The sequence below is a fragment of the Ostreococcus tauri genome, assembly GCF_000214015.3.
Source record: "Ostreococcus tauri WGS project CAID00000000 data, contig chromosome 03, whole genome shotgun sequence".
Taxonomy (NCBI): domain Eukaryota; kingdom Viridiplantae; phylum Chlorophyta; class Mamiellophyceae; order Mamiellales; family Bathycoccaceae; genus Ostreococcus; species Ostreococcus tauri.
Genome location: NC_014428.2, coordinates 982,713 through 994,432, shown reverse-complemented (window position 1 = coordinate 994,432; position 11,720 = coordinate 982,713). Strand labels below are relative to the sequence as shown.

At 58.4% G+C, this 11,720-nt stretch overlaps 10 protein-coding genes across 10 annotated transcripts; 6 read left to right on the top strand and 4 right to left on the bottom strand.

Annotated features, from left to right (window-relative positions):
- On the top strand, positions 1-2,705 carry OT_ostta03g06010 (Peptidase S9A, prolyl oligopeptidase; the record flags this gene model as incomplete). Its single annotated transcript, XM_022984950.1, has 2 exons — positions 1-235; positions 277-2,705. Coding segments are annotated over 2 exons (2,664 nt in total), but the record flags the coding sequence as incomplete, so codon positions are not given.
- Positions 2,706-2,920: 215 nt separating this feature from the next.
- Positions 2,921-3,133, top strand: OT_ostta03g06000 (Transposase IS605, OrfB, C-terminal; the record flags this gene model as incomplete). Its single annotated transcript, XM_003078454.1, has 1 exon — positions 2,921-3,133. One exon carries the CDS (start codon positions 2,921-2,923, stop codon positions 3,131-3,133), a length of 213 nt encoding a protein of 70 aa, XP_003078502.1.
- A 1,316-nt stretch (positions 3,134-4,449) lies between these two features.
- OT_ostta03g05990 (unnamed product) lies at positions 4,450-5,823 on the top strand (the record flags this gene model as incomplete). The annotated part of the gene is made up of 1 exon (XM_022984949.1): positions 4,450-5,823. One exon carries the CDS (start codon positions 4,450-4,452, stop codon positions 5,821-5,823), a length of 1,374 nt encoding a protein of 457 aa, XP_022838663.1.
- A 159-nt stretch (positions 5,824-5,982) lies between these two features.
- Positions 5,983-6,277, bottom strand: OT_ostta03g05980 (DEAD/DEAH-box helicase, putative; the record flags this gene model as incomplete). Its single annotated transcript, XM_003078451.1, has 2 exons — positions 5,983-6,153; positions 6,260-6,277. The coding sequence occupies 2 exons, from the start codon at positions 6,275-6,277 to the stop codon at positions 5,983-5,985; spliced, it is 189 nt and encodes a 62-aa protein (XP_003078499.1).
- A 164-nt stretch (positions 6,278-6,441) lies between these two features.
- OT_ostta03g05970 (ATPase, vacuolar ER assembly factor, Vma12) lies at positions 6,442-7,125 on the top strand (the record flags this gene model as incomplete). Its single annotated transcript, XM_003078450.1, has 1 exon — positions 6,442-7,125. The coding sequence occupies one exon, from the start codon at positions 6,442-6,444 to the stop codon at positions 7,123-7,125; it is 684 nt and encodes a 227-aa protein (XP_003078498.1).
- Positions 7,126-7,150: 25 nt separating this feature from the next.
- OT_ostta03g05960 (Derlin) lies at positions 7,151-7,897 on the bottom strand (the record flags this gene model as incomplete). The annotated part of the gene is made up of 1 exon (XM_022984948.1): positions 7,151-7,897. One exon carries the CDS (start codon positions 7,895-7,897, stop codon positions 7,151-7,153), a length of 747 nt encoding a protein of 248 aa, XP_022838662.1.
- Positions 7,898-8,023: 126 nt separating this feature from the next.
- OT_ostta03g05950 (Ribonucleoprotein LSM domain,eukaryotic/archaea-type) lies at positions 8,024-8,743 on the top strand (the record flags this gene model as incomplete). Its single annotated transcript, XM_022984946.1, has 1 exon — positions 8,024-8,743. The coding sequence occupies one exon, from the start codon at positions 8,024-8,026 to the stop codon at positions 8,741-8,743; it is 720 nt and encodes a 239-aa protein (XP_022838661.1).
- A 156-nt stretch (positions 8,744-8,899) lies between these two features.
- On the bottom strand, positions 8,900-9,718 carry OT_ostta03g05940 (unnamed product; the record flags this gene model as incomplete). The annotated part of the gene is made up of 2 exons (XM_022984945.1): positions 8,900-9,379; positions 9,599-9,718. The coding sequence occupies 2 exons, from the start codon at positions 9,716-9,718 to the stop codon at positions 8,900-8,902; spliced, it is 600 nt and encodes a 199-aa protein (XP_022838660.1).
- A 52-nt stretch (positions 9,719-9,770) lies between these two features.
- On the top strand, positions 9,771-10,592 carry OT_ostta03g05930 (NAD(P)-binding domain; the record flags this gene model as incomplete). The annotated part of the gene is made up of 1 exon (XM_022984944.1): positions 9,771-10,592. One exon carries the CDS (start codon positions 9,771-9,773, stop codon positions 10,590-10,592), a length of 822 nt encoding a protein of 273 aa, XP_022838659.1.
- Positions 10,593-10,620: 28 nt separating this feature from the next.
- OT_ostta03g05920 (Succinyl-CoA synthetase-like) lies at positions 10,621-11,616 on the bottom strand (the record flags this gene model as incomplete). The annotated part of the gene is made up of 1 exon (XM_003078447.1): positions 10,621-11,616. One exon carries the CDS (start codon positions 11,614-11,616, stop codon positions 10,621-10,623), a length of 996 nt encoding a protein of 331 aa, XP_003078495.1.
- Between the last annotated feature and the right edge of the window lie 104 nt (positions 11,617-11,720).

Below are 11,720 nucleotides of genomic sequence, written 5' to 3'. Positions count from 1 at the left end.
CGAAAAGGCTCGTCGTATCCCATCGTGTGTCGCTGCGAACGTGGCGCAGAGACGGAGGTCGTTCTCGATGTGAACGAGGTGGCGAAGGGAATGAAATATTGCTCACTCGGTGCTTTCAAACCGAGTCCGACCCACGACATTTTGGCGTACGCTATCGACACAAACGGATACGAGACGTACGAAGTTCGATTCAAGGATTTGACGACGGGTAAGAACCTCGACGACGTGCTCACTGGCGTCGCTGGGGGCGTGAGCTGGGGCGGAGGCGTGCTGCAGCGATGCTTCTGGTCGAGCGATTTTGCTCGGGTTCGCCGGGGACTCTTTTCGTAATGGATTGTGGCCTTGGCAAGACGCACACCGTGCTCTTATTGGCGGGTGCGCTCCTCGCGTGCGGCGTGCGCGTCGTCATTGCTTCGGAAAATTTGCTCACGTCGGAGTGGAAACGCGTCTTTGGGGAATTGTGGCCACAATTTTTGGGGAATTACGACCTCGAAATTGTGGTCTCGGGGCACAAGGATATCCACAAAACGCACGCCGCGGACGCTTTTGCGCAACGGGAGCACGAAGATGCCGTCATCATTCTTGACGAGGCGTCGAGGTACTCGGACGAGTCGAACGCGATGCACGCGGCCATCAGTGAAAGTGTCGCGAACGGCTATCAGCCGTTTCGCATTCTTGTCACAGCCACACCGTTCACGAGTACATTTACGAAGCTTGCCGACTTGCTCAGTTTGACTGGCGTCGTGCGCGATGATGAGCTCGACGACTTCAAGGAAAAATTTGCCGATGCCGCGCGATTCTTCGTAAACGGTATCCAGACGGGTCATGACACGAACGCGACCGAGTTGGCGGATTTTTGCGCCGAGCTGACGGTGGGACGACGCGCGCTCGAGGATCGAGATGCAACCATGGTCACATCGCTCGTGCACGAGCTCGCCGTTCGGGTTCAGAAGGACATCTCCGTCCTTACGATACCGCTCACGCAGCCGCCTTCGTTTTGGAATCGACTCATCGCCACCGCGAGGAATCTGTGTGCCCACCAGGTGCTTGACATTGTGTCGAAGTGCGAGTTGTCCGACACATTCGCGTTGCGCGTCACGCGCGAACTTCAAATCGAGCCGCCTAGCGGCGATCGTATGGATGCTCCGGTGGAAGCAATCGTGGACTTAATTTGTACGATGGCAACCGAAGGCGTCGTCGTCTACGTGCCGTCGGACATAGCGAGCGGTGCTTGGTATTTGTGGGCCCGCCTCATCGCGGTTTTGGGACCTGGAAAGTGCGCGATCATCGATAAAGACACGAAGCAAGACGAGCGTCGCCGCATCATCGCGTCGTTCGACGAGCCGGTCGACGAACGTGAATATAACGTGCTGTTCGCAACAACGGAAACGTCGGGATTCGGCATCAATCTACCTTCAATCGACTTTGCTATATTGCTGACAAGCGCCTGGACTGCTTCTACGAACACTCAAGCGACGTACCGTAATATTCGCGCGTATTCAAACGGACTTGCTCGATCAAAACACCTCGTGCAAGTAATCATGAGCGGGTCGTGTGGATCCGTCGCGCTCAGTCGATTCTCTCGCGCAGCGTTTCGTGGTAAAATAGGCGCGGCTCTGTTCCCGCCGCTGTTTCCTTCGGATGCCGCGTGGGATTTGCCATTGTTGGCGACGACCGAAACGCCGTTGACCACGGAGAAGCGCGAAGCAATTGCAGCCCTGTCCGAAAAGAACCAATTTACGAACGAGATGACCACAATGACGTACGTCGATTTTCTGAAACAACTGACAAAGCTCGAGGCCCCGGCTTCTCACTCAATTGATTTTTTATTCGATTGCGGTTTCCACGGCGCATACTCGCGTTCGGCAAATCAAAAGCAACGATCATCGGCGGCGAAGACGAAGAAGGGTATCAAAAGGACTACGGGAGGGGGATTGGAATTCAAGACATTGCGGGCCAAAAACGAGGCGGAGCGAGCGGTCCTCGCTGGAATTGCGACGCCGCACCCCACGCCGAATTTGACGCCAGAGGTTGTGGCACATTGCACCGCTCAGGCTGATTTGATCAAGGTGGGCATCCAACGCGCGCAAAATGCTCTGGATCGAGGCCACGTGTGGCGCCCGTCGACGTCGCAAGACTACTCGTTTTTGTTCCCAAAGACCACGTCGAGCGATGCGCCCGTTCGGAGGATGATGATCACCGCGTCGTCGCTCTCAGGGAGTTTATTTCCAACGAGACCAGTTATGCAAAATGCGTACATGCGCGCCGGCGTGGAGCTCGAGCCAAGCGCTCTGGAGCACATCTCGAAAAAGTACTCCTTCAATTTCGTGAAGGATGTCGACAAATGGACGCGCGCGCTCCCATCGGATCCCACGTTTTTGGCCGCAACGCTGGACGGGTTGACGACCACGGGCATCATCGTCGAAGTGAAATTTGTGCACAATTTTATGGACGTGATCACGCCGGCTGGGGCAACCAAAAAATACAAGGCGTATTTGCCCCAGGTGCAGGCGCAGATGCACGTGTTCGACATTGCGATGGCGATGCTCGTTTTCTATTCGATCGATGCGGACACTGGCGATATGGTCTCGTGTGAATATTGGATTCGACGCGACGACGCGTGGCTCGATCGCATGAAGCCTAAATTTGCTTCCGCTCTTGCGAAACAACGAGAACGACACGGCTTCGACCCCAGCTCTCTCTGAACGCTATGATATGCTAAGATATGTTTTTTAAAAAAGTTAAGGTCCCGCGAATGACGGGGCACGACAGATGACGGAGCGAGCGATGCACATCGCTCCCGGTGATGTCATTGAATAAGAAACTACCGTATTGTAATTCGATTTACGTGATTTTACCCCTTGCCCCGTTTTTTACCCCTTGCACCCTTGCACCGTTGCACCGCGATGGGAAGTACGTGATGACGGAGCGCGCGATTGAATCGGGGACGCCCGTGACGTGCGGTTTTTGCGGGTGGCGACATGAGCACCTCGGGTTTGAGCGAACGTTTGAATGTCATGTCTGCGATTTGAGCATTGATCGTGACGTGAACGGTGCTCGGAATAACGGTCTCCAAGCGCTCGCGGACGGTGGATTCGGAAGACCGCCCGAGTACTGGAACACACATGCGTGAGCGAGAACAGAAAAATAGTCCGTCCCGCGAATGACGGGACGCGCGCAGATGACAGAGCGAGCGATGCAAATCCCTCCCGGTGATGTCATTGAATAGGAAACTATTGTAATTCGTCCGATTGCTCGCAAATCCAGGCACGGATGCGTCATGATGCGAGTTCGTTACGGCCACAAGATCGACCGCAGCGCACCGAACGCCGTCGTCGCGGCGAACATGGTATGTTTGACGCGACACTACGAACCTGGGCGTTTTGTCGACGCGCCGATGTGCCGCCATGAGCGGGTCGCCCATGAGCTCATGAGCCATGGGCCAATGAGCTCATGATCGAGAATGCGCGACACGGGCTCACGAACGGGCCACGAGGCGCGAATTCGCAGCAGGGATCGATGCGAGTATGAACGTGTGTCACGTCGATCGCGCGCCCCGGCGCTGGCGATGATGTTTTCCCTCTATGGCGCAAAAAACGTGGCGCGCAAAATCCATGCCGGCGATTTCGTTACGGCGTGGCGCGAGCGCGAGAGCGCCGCTCCCTCGGCGCGTCAGACGCAGCGTTCGCGCATAACGCGAAGATTGCGTGCGCGCGCCTCAGGAGCGTCCCGACCGAGCGCACGCGCGTCGGCTGCGGAAATGATGTGTGCCAAAATGCAAAGTGTGTTGAAAATGCAAAGTTTGCCTAAGAACGCGCTCGCGTCGAGCGCCGCCCAGAGCTCGCAAACGCGACTCGAGGGCAAGCCATGCGTGCGTTAATGCGCACGAGTGATGCTCGACGCGTTTGCGTTCGCGCGCGCGACGCAAGGGCGAAGGTGTTCGAAATGGTCGAAATGAGATGATGACGCACGCGCGCGCGCGGCGACGTGAACTCACGACGTGCGAACCGAGACGCGACACACTCGCGTGCATCACGTTGTCTTTGTGTGCTTCGCGTGCGTGGCGCGATGGAAAGATGCGTGGGCGAGCGCTCGCGCGTCGCGTAGTCACGCCATGAATGCGATTTGAGCATCGATCGTGACGTGAATGGTGCTCGGAATAACGGTCTCCCTCCAAGCGCTCGCGGACGGTGGATTCGGAAGACCGCCCGAGTAGTGGAACACACACGTGTGAGCGAGAACAGAAATATAGTCCGTTCCGCGAACGACAAGACGCGCACAGATGACGGAGCGAGCGAGGCAAATCGATCCCGGTCACAAATCTGGGCACCACGCGCGACGTCGCGCGTCTGGGACGTGGAGAGGGCATTCAGCGACGCGCGCGTGCGGCTGACGACTACCGACTGATAGTTTCCTACTTCCGAAACTATTGTAATGCAATCACGGAGGATGATTGAAGCGTTTCGCGCGTTGTTCGCACCGAAGCGTGGGCGTGACGATGCGCAACAGAACGAGGAACAGGCGAAACGGCGCGCGGAGATCGACGCGCGCGCGGTGGACTCGACGAGTGCCGGCGGTGCGTTCGACGGCACAGGAGACACGGAAAGCGCTGAAAAACGCGACAATGGCGTCGCGCGGGGGGGGCAGGGCACGAGCGGCGCCGAGCCGACAGGTGGTGCGGACGAGAACCCGGCGGAGGAGGCGACGAACACGGGGAAGGGGAAGCGGAAGTGCGTTCTGTGCAACCGCGCCGACGCCCGTCGCACTGTCAGTATGTTTTTCGTCGGCGCATTGGTCTTCGATATGTTTGACTCAGTTTTCGACCGATACTCTCGCATCAAAAAGAAGCAAATCGGTAGAATTGATAAAAATCAGACATTTCGTCAAGGCGACGGTTTGTGCGCAGCATGTTCCGCGCTTTTTGAAGATTGTGTTCGCGACCGGCTCGATTGGAAGTTTGAGTGGATCGTTGACGCCGCGCGCAAGTTGAAGATTTTGAGCGCGCACGTCCGCGACCACTTGGATGGCAAGTTGCCGAGATGTCATGATGTGGCCACACTCGCGCGATGGGACCATGAAGATGCTGGGGAAAGAGACGGCGTTCAGGTGGGATTGTGGTGGTACGACTTAAACCGCTCAAAGTGCGAAGAGCGACTGAAGCGTTTGATAAACTTCGATGAAGACTCCAACAATGCGCTCCAGTATCTCGAGACATGTGTGTTGCGCGAAGATGGCTGTGCACGCAGGTACACAGCGCACGACGCGCGCAAGTTGAAGATTTTCAGCGCGCACGTCCGCGACCACTTGGATGGCAAGTTGCCGAGAGCGAACGATGTGGCCACACTCGCGCGATGGGACCATGAAGATGCTGGGGAAAGAGACGGCGTTCCGGTTGGATGGTGGTGGTACAGCTTAAACCACTCAACGGACAAAGAGCGACTGAAGCGTTTGAGAAAATTCGATGAAGACTCGAAGCACGCGCTCGAGTATCTCGAGACATGTGTATTGCGCGAAGATGGGAGCATGTACACAGCGCACGACGCGCGCAAGTTGACGATTTTCAGCGCGCACGTCCGCGACCACTTGGATGGCAAGTTGCCGAGACAGAAAGATGTGGCCACACTCGCGCGATGGGACCATGAAGATGCTGGGGAAAGAGACGGCGTTCTGGTGGGAAAGTGGTGGAACGAATTAAACCACCCAAAGTGCGAAGATCGACTGAAGCGTTTGAGAAACTTCGATGAAGACTCGAAGCATGCGCTCGAGTACCTCGAGACGTGTGAACCAAGAAAAGCCAAGAAACAAGGCCGAAAGGCTAAATAAGGCTGATGAAGAGATGAATGAGCTGATAATAACGGTCTCCAGGCGAATAGAAAAATAGTCCGTCCCGCGAATGAATAGGAAACTAACGTATTGTAATTCATCTGTCGATACATCCAAGCGAGTTTCACGCGCGCTACACATTCAGAGCACGGCACGTCGTCAGTAATGCAGCCACGTGCCGAGCAAGCCATCGAGAACCGTCTTCGCGTCGCTTTTTTTGAACCCTGCCTCGCGACCGCGGCCTGCTTGGATACAAGAAGGACACCCTTGCGCGCATTGACACGTTTCTATAGCTTTCAGTGCTCTCCGCCACAACTCTTCGATGTTGTCCTGAGTTAGTATCAGAATTAAGTAACGAGTCAATCCATCCCGTACCAAAACACATGCGTGACATGAAGGAAACGAAAGAAAACCCGTCAAAGGTTATCAATCAAACATGTTGATATATCTCCATCATCGAACGCAGGCTTTCGACCGAATAGAAGCTGATGAAGGACGCAACTGAGTTACGGGTTTTTTTTCTCCAGTGCGACGCGAAAAAAGTGGGCGCGCCACAGAGCGCGATGCGCGCGCGCGCGATCGTCTCCGACGGCGCGCGAGAACGTCACCGCTCGCTTCATGGCGACGTTCGATGATGCGTCGACGCGTGCGAGGGTGACGATCGACTTCAACGCGAGCGCCGTCATTCACAGCGCTCTGAAAATCGCGAGCGAGCGCTCGGAGGACGCGCGCGTTCGAGCGCGCTCTGCTCGAGCGCTCGAGGCGTGCGCGAATTCGGGAGGAGCGGACGTGCGAGTGGATTACGACGTGGTGTTCGACGCGTTCGCGTGTTTGCGCGCGAACGGCGAGAGCGAGGCGACAGTGATGGGCGTCATCGACCCTGTTCGCGATATACGGTTCGAGCTGACGCGACGCGAGAGAACGTTGACGAAGGAAGAGGAGAACGAGCGCGAGGCGCATCGCGCACTCATGGACAAGCTACGGGACGAGGTGGAGGCGAGAAAATACGCCGACATCACTCGAGATGTAGATAGAGGTCGCGCGTCGCGGTCAAACGCACCGTCTCCATCTTTCAAATCGGACGTTCACGCGTACGGTTTGGGTGCGCACGTCCTGACGATAATGTTTGCGTGCGCCACCGCCGGTTACGTCGGCGGTCGAGCGTTGGAGCAAGGCGGCTTTTTCGTAGGAGTCGCCTGGGCGCGAGGTCTGTGCACCGCTCTCGGAGCGGCGCTCGGATTGTTCACCGAGGTGGGTCTTCTCATTTTGCGCGAGTCGCGCGTGATGGATACGCGCGCGTGAAGCGTACATCGTGTAGTTTACATTTCTAGTCTCCTCCTAAGCGATTGCCTCGGCCGTAAAAGTAGCGCGCGCGAGGGGGCGTCACGGCGTTCGACGCGGCGTTAGCCACTCCATTTCGCGCGTTGACGTAATCCGCGATGGCCCGCACGAACTTGGGGGTGCGGATGAACGACCTACACCCGTAACGCAGCGGATATAATCGAGTGAAGAAGTAATACGTGTGTCCGGCGACGATTCCTAAAAAGTCTGGAACGGGGTCACCTCCCATGAGCACCGTCATCGCGAGCATGGCCCAAGGAAAGTAAAACGCCCCCACGCGTACGACTCCCATCAACGACACCCTTGCCCTCGGATTCTCTCTGCTCCACAAGTACAGACACATGAAAATTAAACTATCGCCGTAAAACGCCTGCGCGAGCGACGGAACGACCAATTCGAGCGGCGTCAAGAGGGCGACGCCGAATAACAGAAACGTCAAGAAATCCGCCGTCGCGCTCGCGCCCGTGAACGATTGCTTCTCCAACGATACGGCGTACTGCGCGATCATGACCATGCGCATCGCGAACCCGAGTGAGAATTTACCGAGAAAGAAGAAATTCGTCACCACTCGCCACGGTTGAAACTTTCTTCGAACGATCGTCCACGACAGCATCAACGCTCGCGGGTCGATCAGCGAGCAGTGGTAACCGACCGTGCACCCCCCGCACGCGGTGAACCAAAACTTTGATATCGGTGGTAAAGATGCGTACCACGCACCGGGGGAGTCGGACATGATGAAGGAAGATCGCGTCCACGCGAGCGACCGAAAGTGCGGATGCGACGCAGATTCGAGCACGCATCGACTCTATGTGCGCACAGCGACGCGCGCGAGGTCGCGCGAGCGCGAGCGTCGGTCGCGATGGACGACGACGGCGACGTCGGTGATGACGACGCCGACGACGGGCGGCGGGCGGCCGCGCGCGCGCGCACGGACGATTCCAGGCTCGATTTCGCCTCGAGCGACTTCGACCCGGTGTTGGCGCTGAAGAAGTCGTCGAACGCGACGCCGCCGTTCCCTCGAATGCGCGCCCTGGACACGGTGAGGCAGTGCAGAAGATTACTCCCGAGCACTGGGGAGAAGGTTGGGCGAGAGCACGGTGCAGGAAGACAGACGAGAGGGTTGGCGTCCTTCGCGGCGCAGGCTCGAGCGAAACAGAGAGCGGAACGTTTCACAAAGGAAGACGCGGCGTTCGCCAAACGCGAGCGACTGTGTGACGCACTGGCGAATTCAAAACACGCTCGAGAAGGTCCTCTGCGCGTCTTGCGAGACGCACGCGAGCGAAGGGAACGAGTTACGATTGTCACGCGACACTCGCGCGGCGTTCGAGGCGTCGCCACGGCGTACGTCGAGGCATTTGACAAGTTCGCAAACATGATTCTTACCGACGTCGAGGAGACGTACACCGTGCGCGTGATGCGCGTGGTCGAGAGAGAGCGAACGGGAACGACGGACGTGGTTGGGGGACACTCGAGGACGCAGACGCGCTGCGCGCCGAAATTGGAGCGTCGCGCGCGACGCCTGCAACAAATTTTCGTTCGAGGTGAGCAGATCGTCTCGGTGTCGATTCCACCCAGTTAATTCGTTCGTGCTCGAATATTAGATTAGGTGCTTGTATTTTCTAGGTAGCATATTCAGTAGCCTTTTCGTGAGCGACGGTTGGCTGACTAAGCTCGATGTATGATTTACAAACAATCACGAATGCGCTCGCCGGCGCGTTGGGTGTCGTCTTTGAAATTAGTTAATGAACGACGGAACCCAGTAAAGCGCAACTAAGGCGGTGGCGAGAAGCTTGGTGGTCACGCCGACCGCACCGGAGACGTATTCCGGGACGCCCGCGGCTTGCTTCAGCTGCGCGCCGATGATGATGAACAAAGTGGGGAGGAGCAAGCCGAGAGTATCACCGGACATGGCGGGATCGAGCGCCCATGTGATGAGATCCTCCTTGTTGCCCGGAACGAGGATAATTCCGTCACTTCGCACGACGCTACCGTTGATGACGCTCTGCGTCGACGGCTTCACGCGAAGCGGCGAAACGTAGTCTTTTTGGCATTTTTGTAACTCCGGATGCTTCGAGCACAGCGTCTTGAAGCGCGCCTTTTGTTCCGCCTTGGATAGGCCGACATTTTTATCGAACCCATTTTGCGTCTCCCTCTTCTTTCTCGCCGCCTCGATCGCGGACGGGAAGTACCCGTACTGATTCGGCGCCTCGAACTCCTGCGGATAACGTCCACGCGGTCAGTTCTCGGTCGAACGCGCGTCTCTCCTCTCGTTCGCGTCGTCGCCTCCGTCACCGCGACGGCGCGCGCGAAAACGCCGGGTCCATCAAGGGTTGACTTTCTCGCACGCCTCAAAAAAATAACCGTCGACCGTCGAACGAGCGGTCCGTCTCGTCATCGTCGTTGAATCAGCCTCGTCATCGTCATCGCGTCGCACCTGCGACGCGCGCGTTCGCTGCGCGGTGGCGCGTCCATTCGATCTCCGCCTCGTCGCGCGCGATCGCTCGACGCGCGCGCGCGCGGTGATCGGCCTCGGCGTCGACGGTCGCGTGAACATCCGCGTCGTGAAGTGAGACGCAGCCACAGCGACGCGCGTCACGAAGCGCTCGATGTCGCCGGCGACTACCGCGGCGGCGCAACGCGTGGTCGTGTTCGGCGGAAGCGGGTACGTCGGGAGCGCCATCGCGCGCGCGCTGTACGAGGCGTCGGCGGCGGCGTCGGCGGCGTCATCGTCATCGGCGGCGTCGTCGTCATCGTCATCATCAGCGTCGTCGTCATCGTCATCGTCAGCGCTCGTGGAGATTGTGTGCGCGTCCAGGTCCGGGGAGGCGCCGAAGTGGGCGTCGAGTGAGTCGTGGGCGTCGCGGGCGACGTTCGTTCAGTGCGACGCGATGGACGCGACGCGTTGCGAAGAGATCACTCGAGGCGCCAGCGCCGTGGTGACAGCCATCGGAGCGCTGCCGTTCCCGTGGGTGAGCGCGAACGACATCGTGCGAGCGAATGGTGACACGAACATCATACCCGGACGAGCGGCGATTAAGAACGGGGTGACACGCATGGTGGTCGTCGGTGCCTCAATCCCGCCTCTCGTGCCTGGTTTAGCGTCGTACGCGCGCGGCAAGGCTAACGTCGAGGCGTTCGCTCGAGACGAGTTCGCGCTCGACGGTCGAACCGCTGTGGTACTGAAACCCGCCGCCGTGAGTGGCACGCGACGACTCGGCGGCGGTGGGATCGTCCCACTCGCGCTAGCGATGGATCCAGCTCGCTTTTTGTTGCGCGCTTCGGGCGTGAGCGCCCTGATTGAAAACGCTCCGGTCCCTTTGGAGAACGTCGCGCTCGCCGCGGCGCGAGCGGCGCTTGGGATCGACGATGCGAATATCGCGTTTAGAATCATCTCGAATAGGTCGCTCATAGAAGATTACGCCGCGTGATGCAATCGATTGAAATTCTTACAGCTTGCTACAGCATTTTCCGCTCGGCAAACATGTCATACATTGCCTGACCCATCTTCGCCGGAGACTTTACGACGCGCACGCCCGCAGCCTCGAGGGCGGCGATTTTATCGCTCGCGCCGCCCTTGCCGCCGGAGATGATGGCCCCAGCGTGTCCCATGCGTCTTCCAGGCGGAGCGGTCAAGCCGGCGATGAACGAGACGATGGGCTTATCGGTTCCGCTCGCTCTGATAAATTCCGCAGCCTCTTCCTCGGCGGTACCTCCAATCTCACCGATCATGATGATTCCTTCGGTTTGTGGATCTTTGACGAACTTTTCGAGACAATCTACAAAGTTGGTGCCGTTGAAAGGATCTCCGCCGATGCCGACGCACGTCGACTGCCCCAAGCCGGTTACAGTTGTCTGATAAACAGCCTCGTACGTCAACGTCCCCGAACGCGAGACGACGCCGATGCGTCCCGGCTTGTGAATGTACCCTGGCATGATGCCGATCTTGCACTCTCCGGGCTTGATGATCCCTGGGCAGTTCGGTCCGATGAGTCTCGTCTTACTTTGACTCATGAGCGCGCGCTTCACGCGCACCATGTCGTGTTGCGGTACGCCCTCCGTGATGCACACGACGAGATCGATCTCGGCCTCGACGGCCTCCATGATCGCCTTCGCCGCGAACGGCGGTGGGACGTAAATCACCGACGCGTTCGCCTTCGTCTCCACCACCGCCTCTCGCACGGTGTCGAACACCGGCAGCCCGAGGTGGGTCGTCCCGCCCTTCTTCGGCGTCACGCCTCCCACGACCTTGGTCCCGTACGCGATCGCCTGTTCGCTGTGGAACGTTCCGTTCTTTCCAGTGAATCCCTGCACGATCACGCGCGTGTTTCCATCGACGAAAACCGCGGGCGCGGTGGAATAATCCGCCGTCCGAGCGATGGACGATCGCGTCAGCGCGTTCGCGACGCCCCGTTGGCTCTCGCGCGCGCGACGCGCGAGGGCGAGGACGCGCATGACGACGGGAAAATCGCGCGTGCGTATCACCGCTCCCACGCGCGCGTGAATTCGCGATCGTCGTCGTCGCGCTCTGTCCACGCCGGTCGCATCGAGCGTCCAGT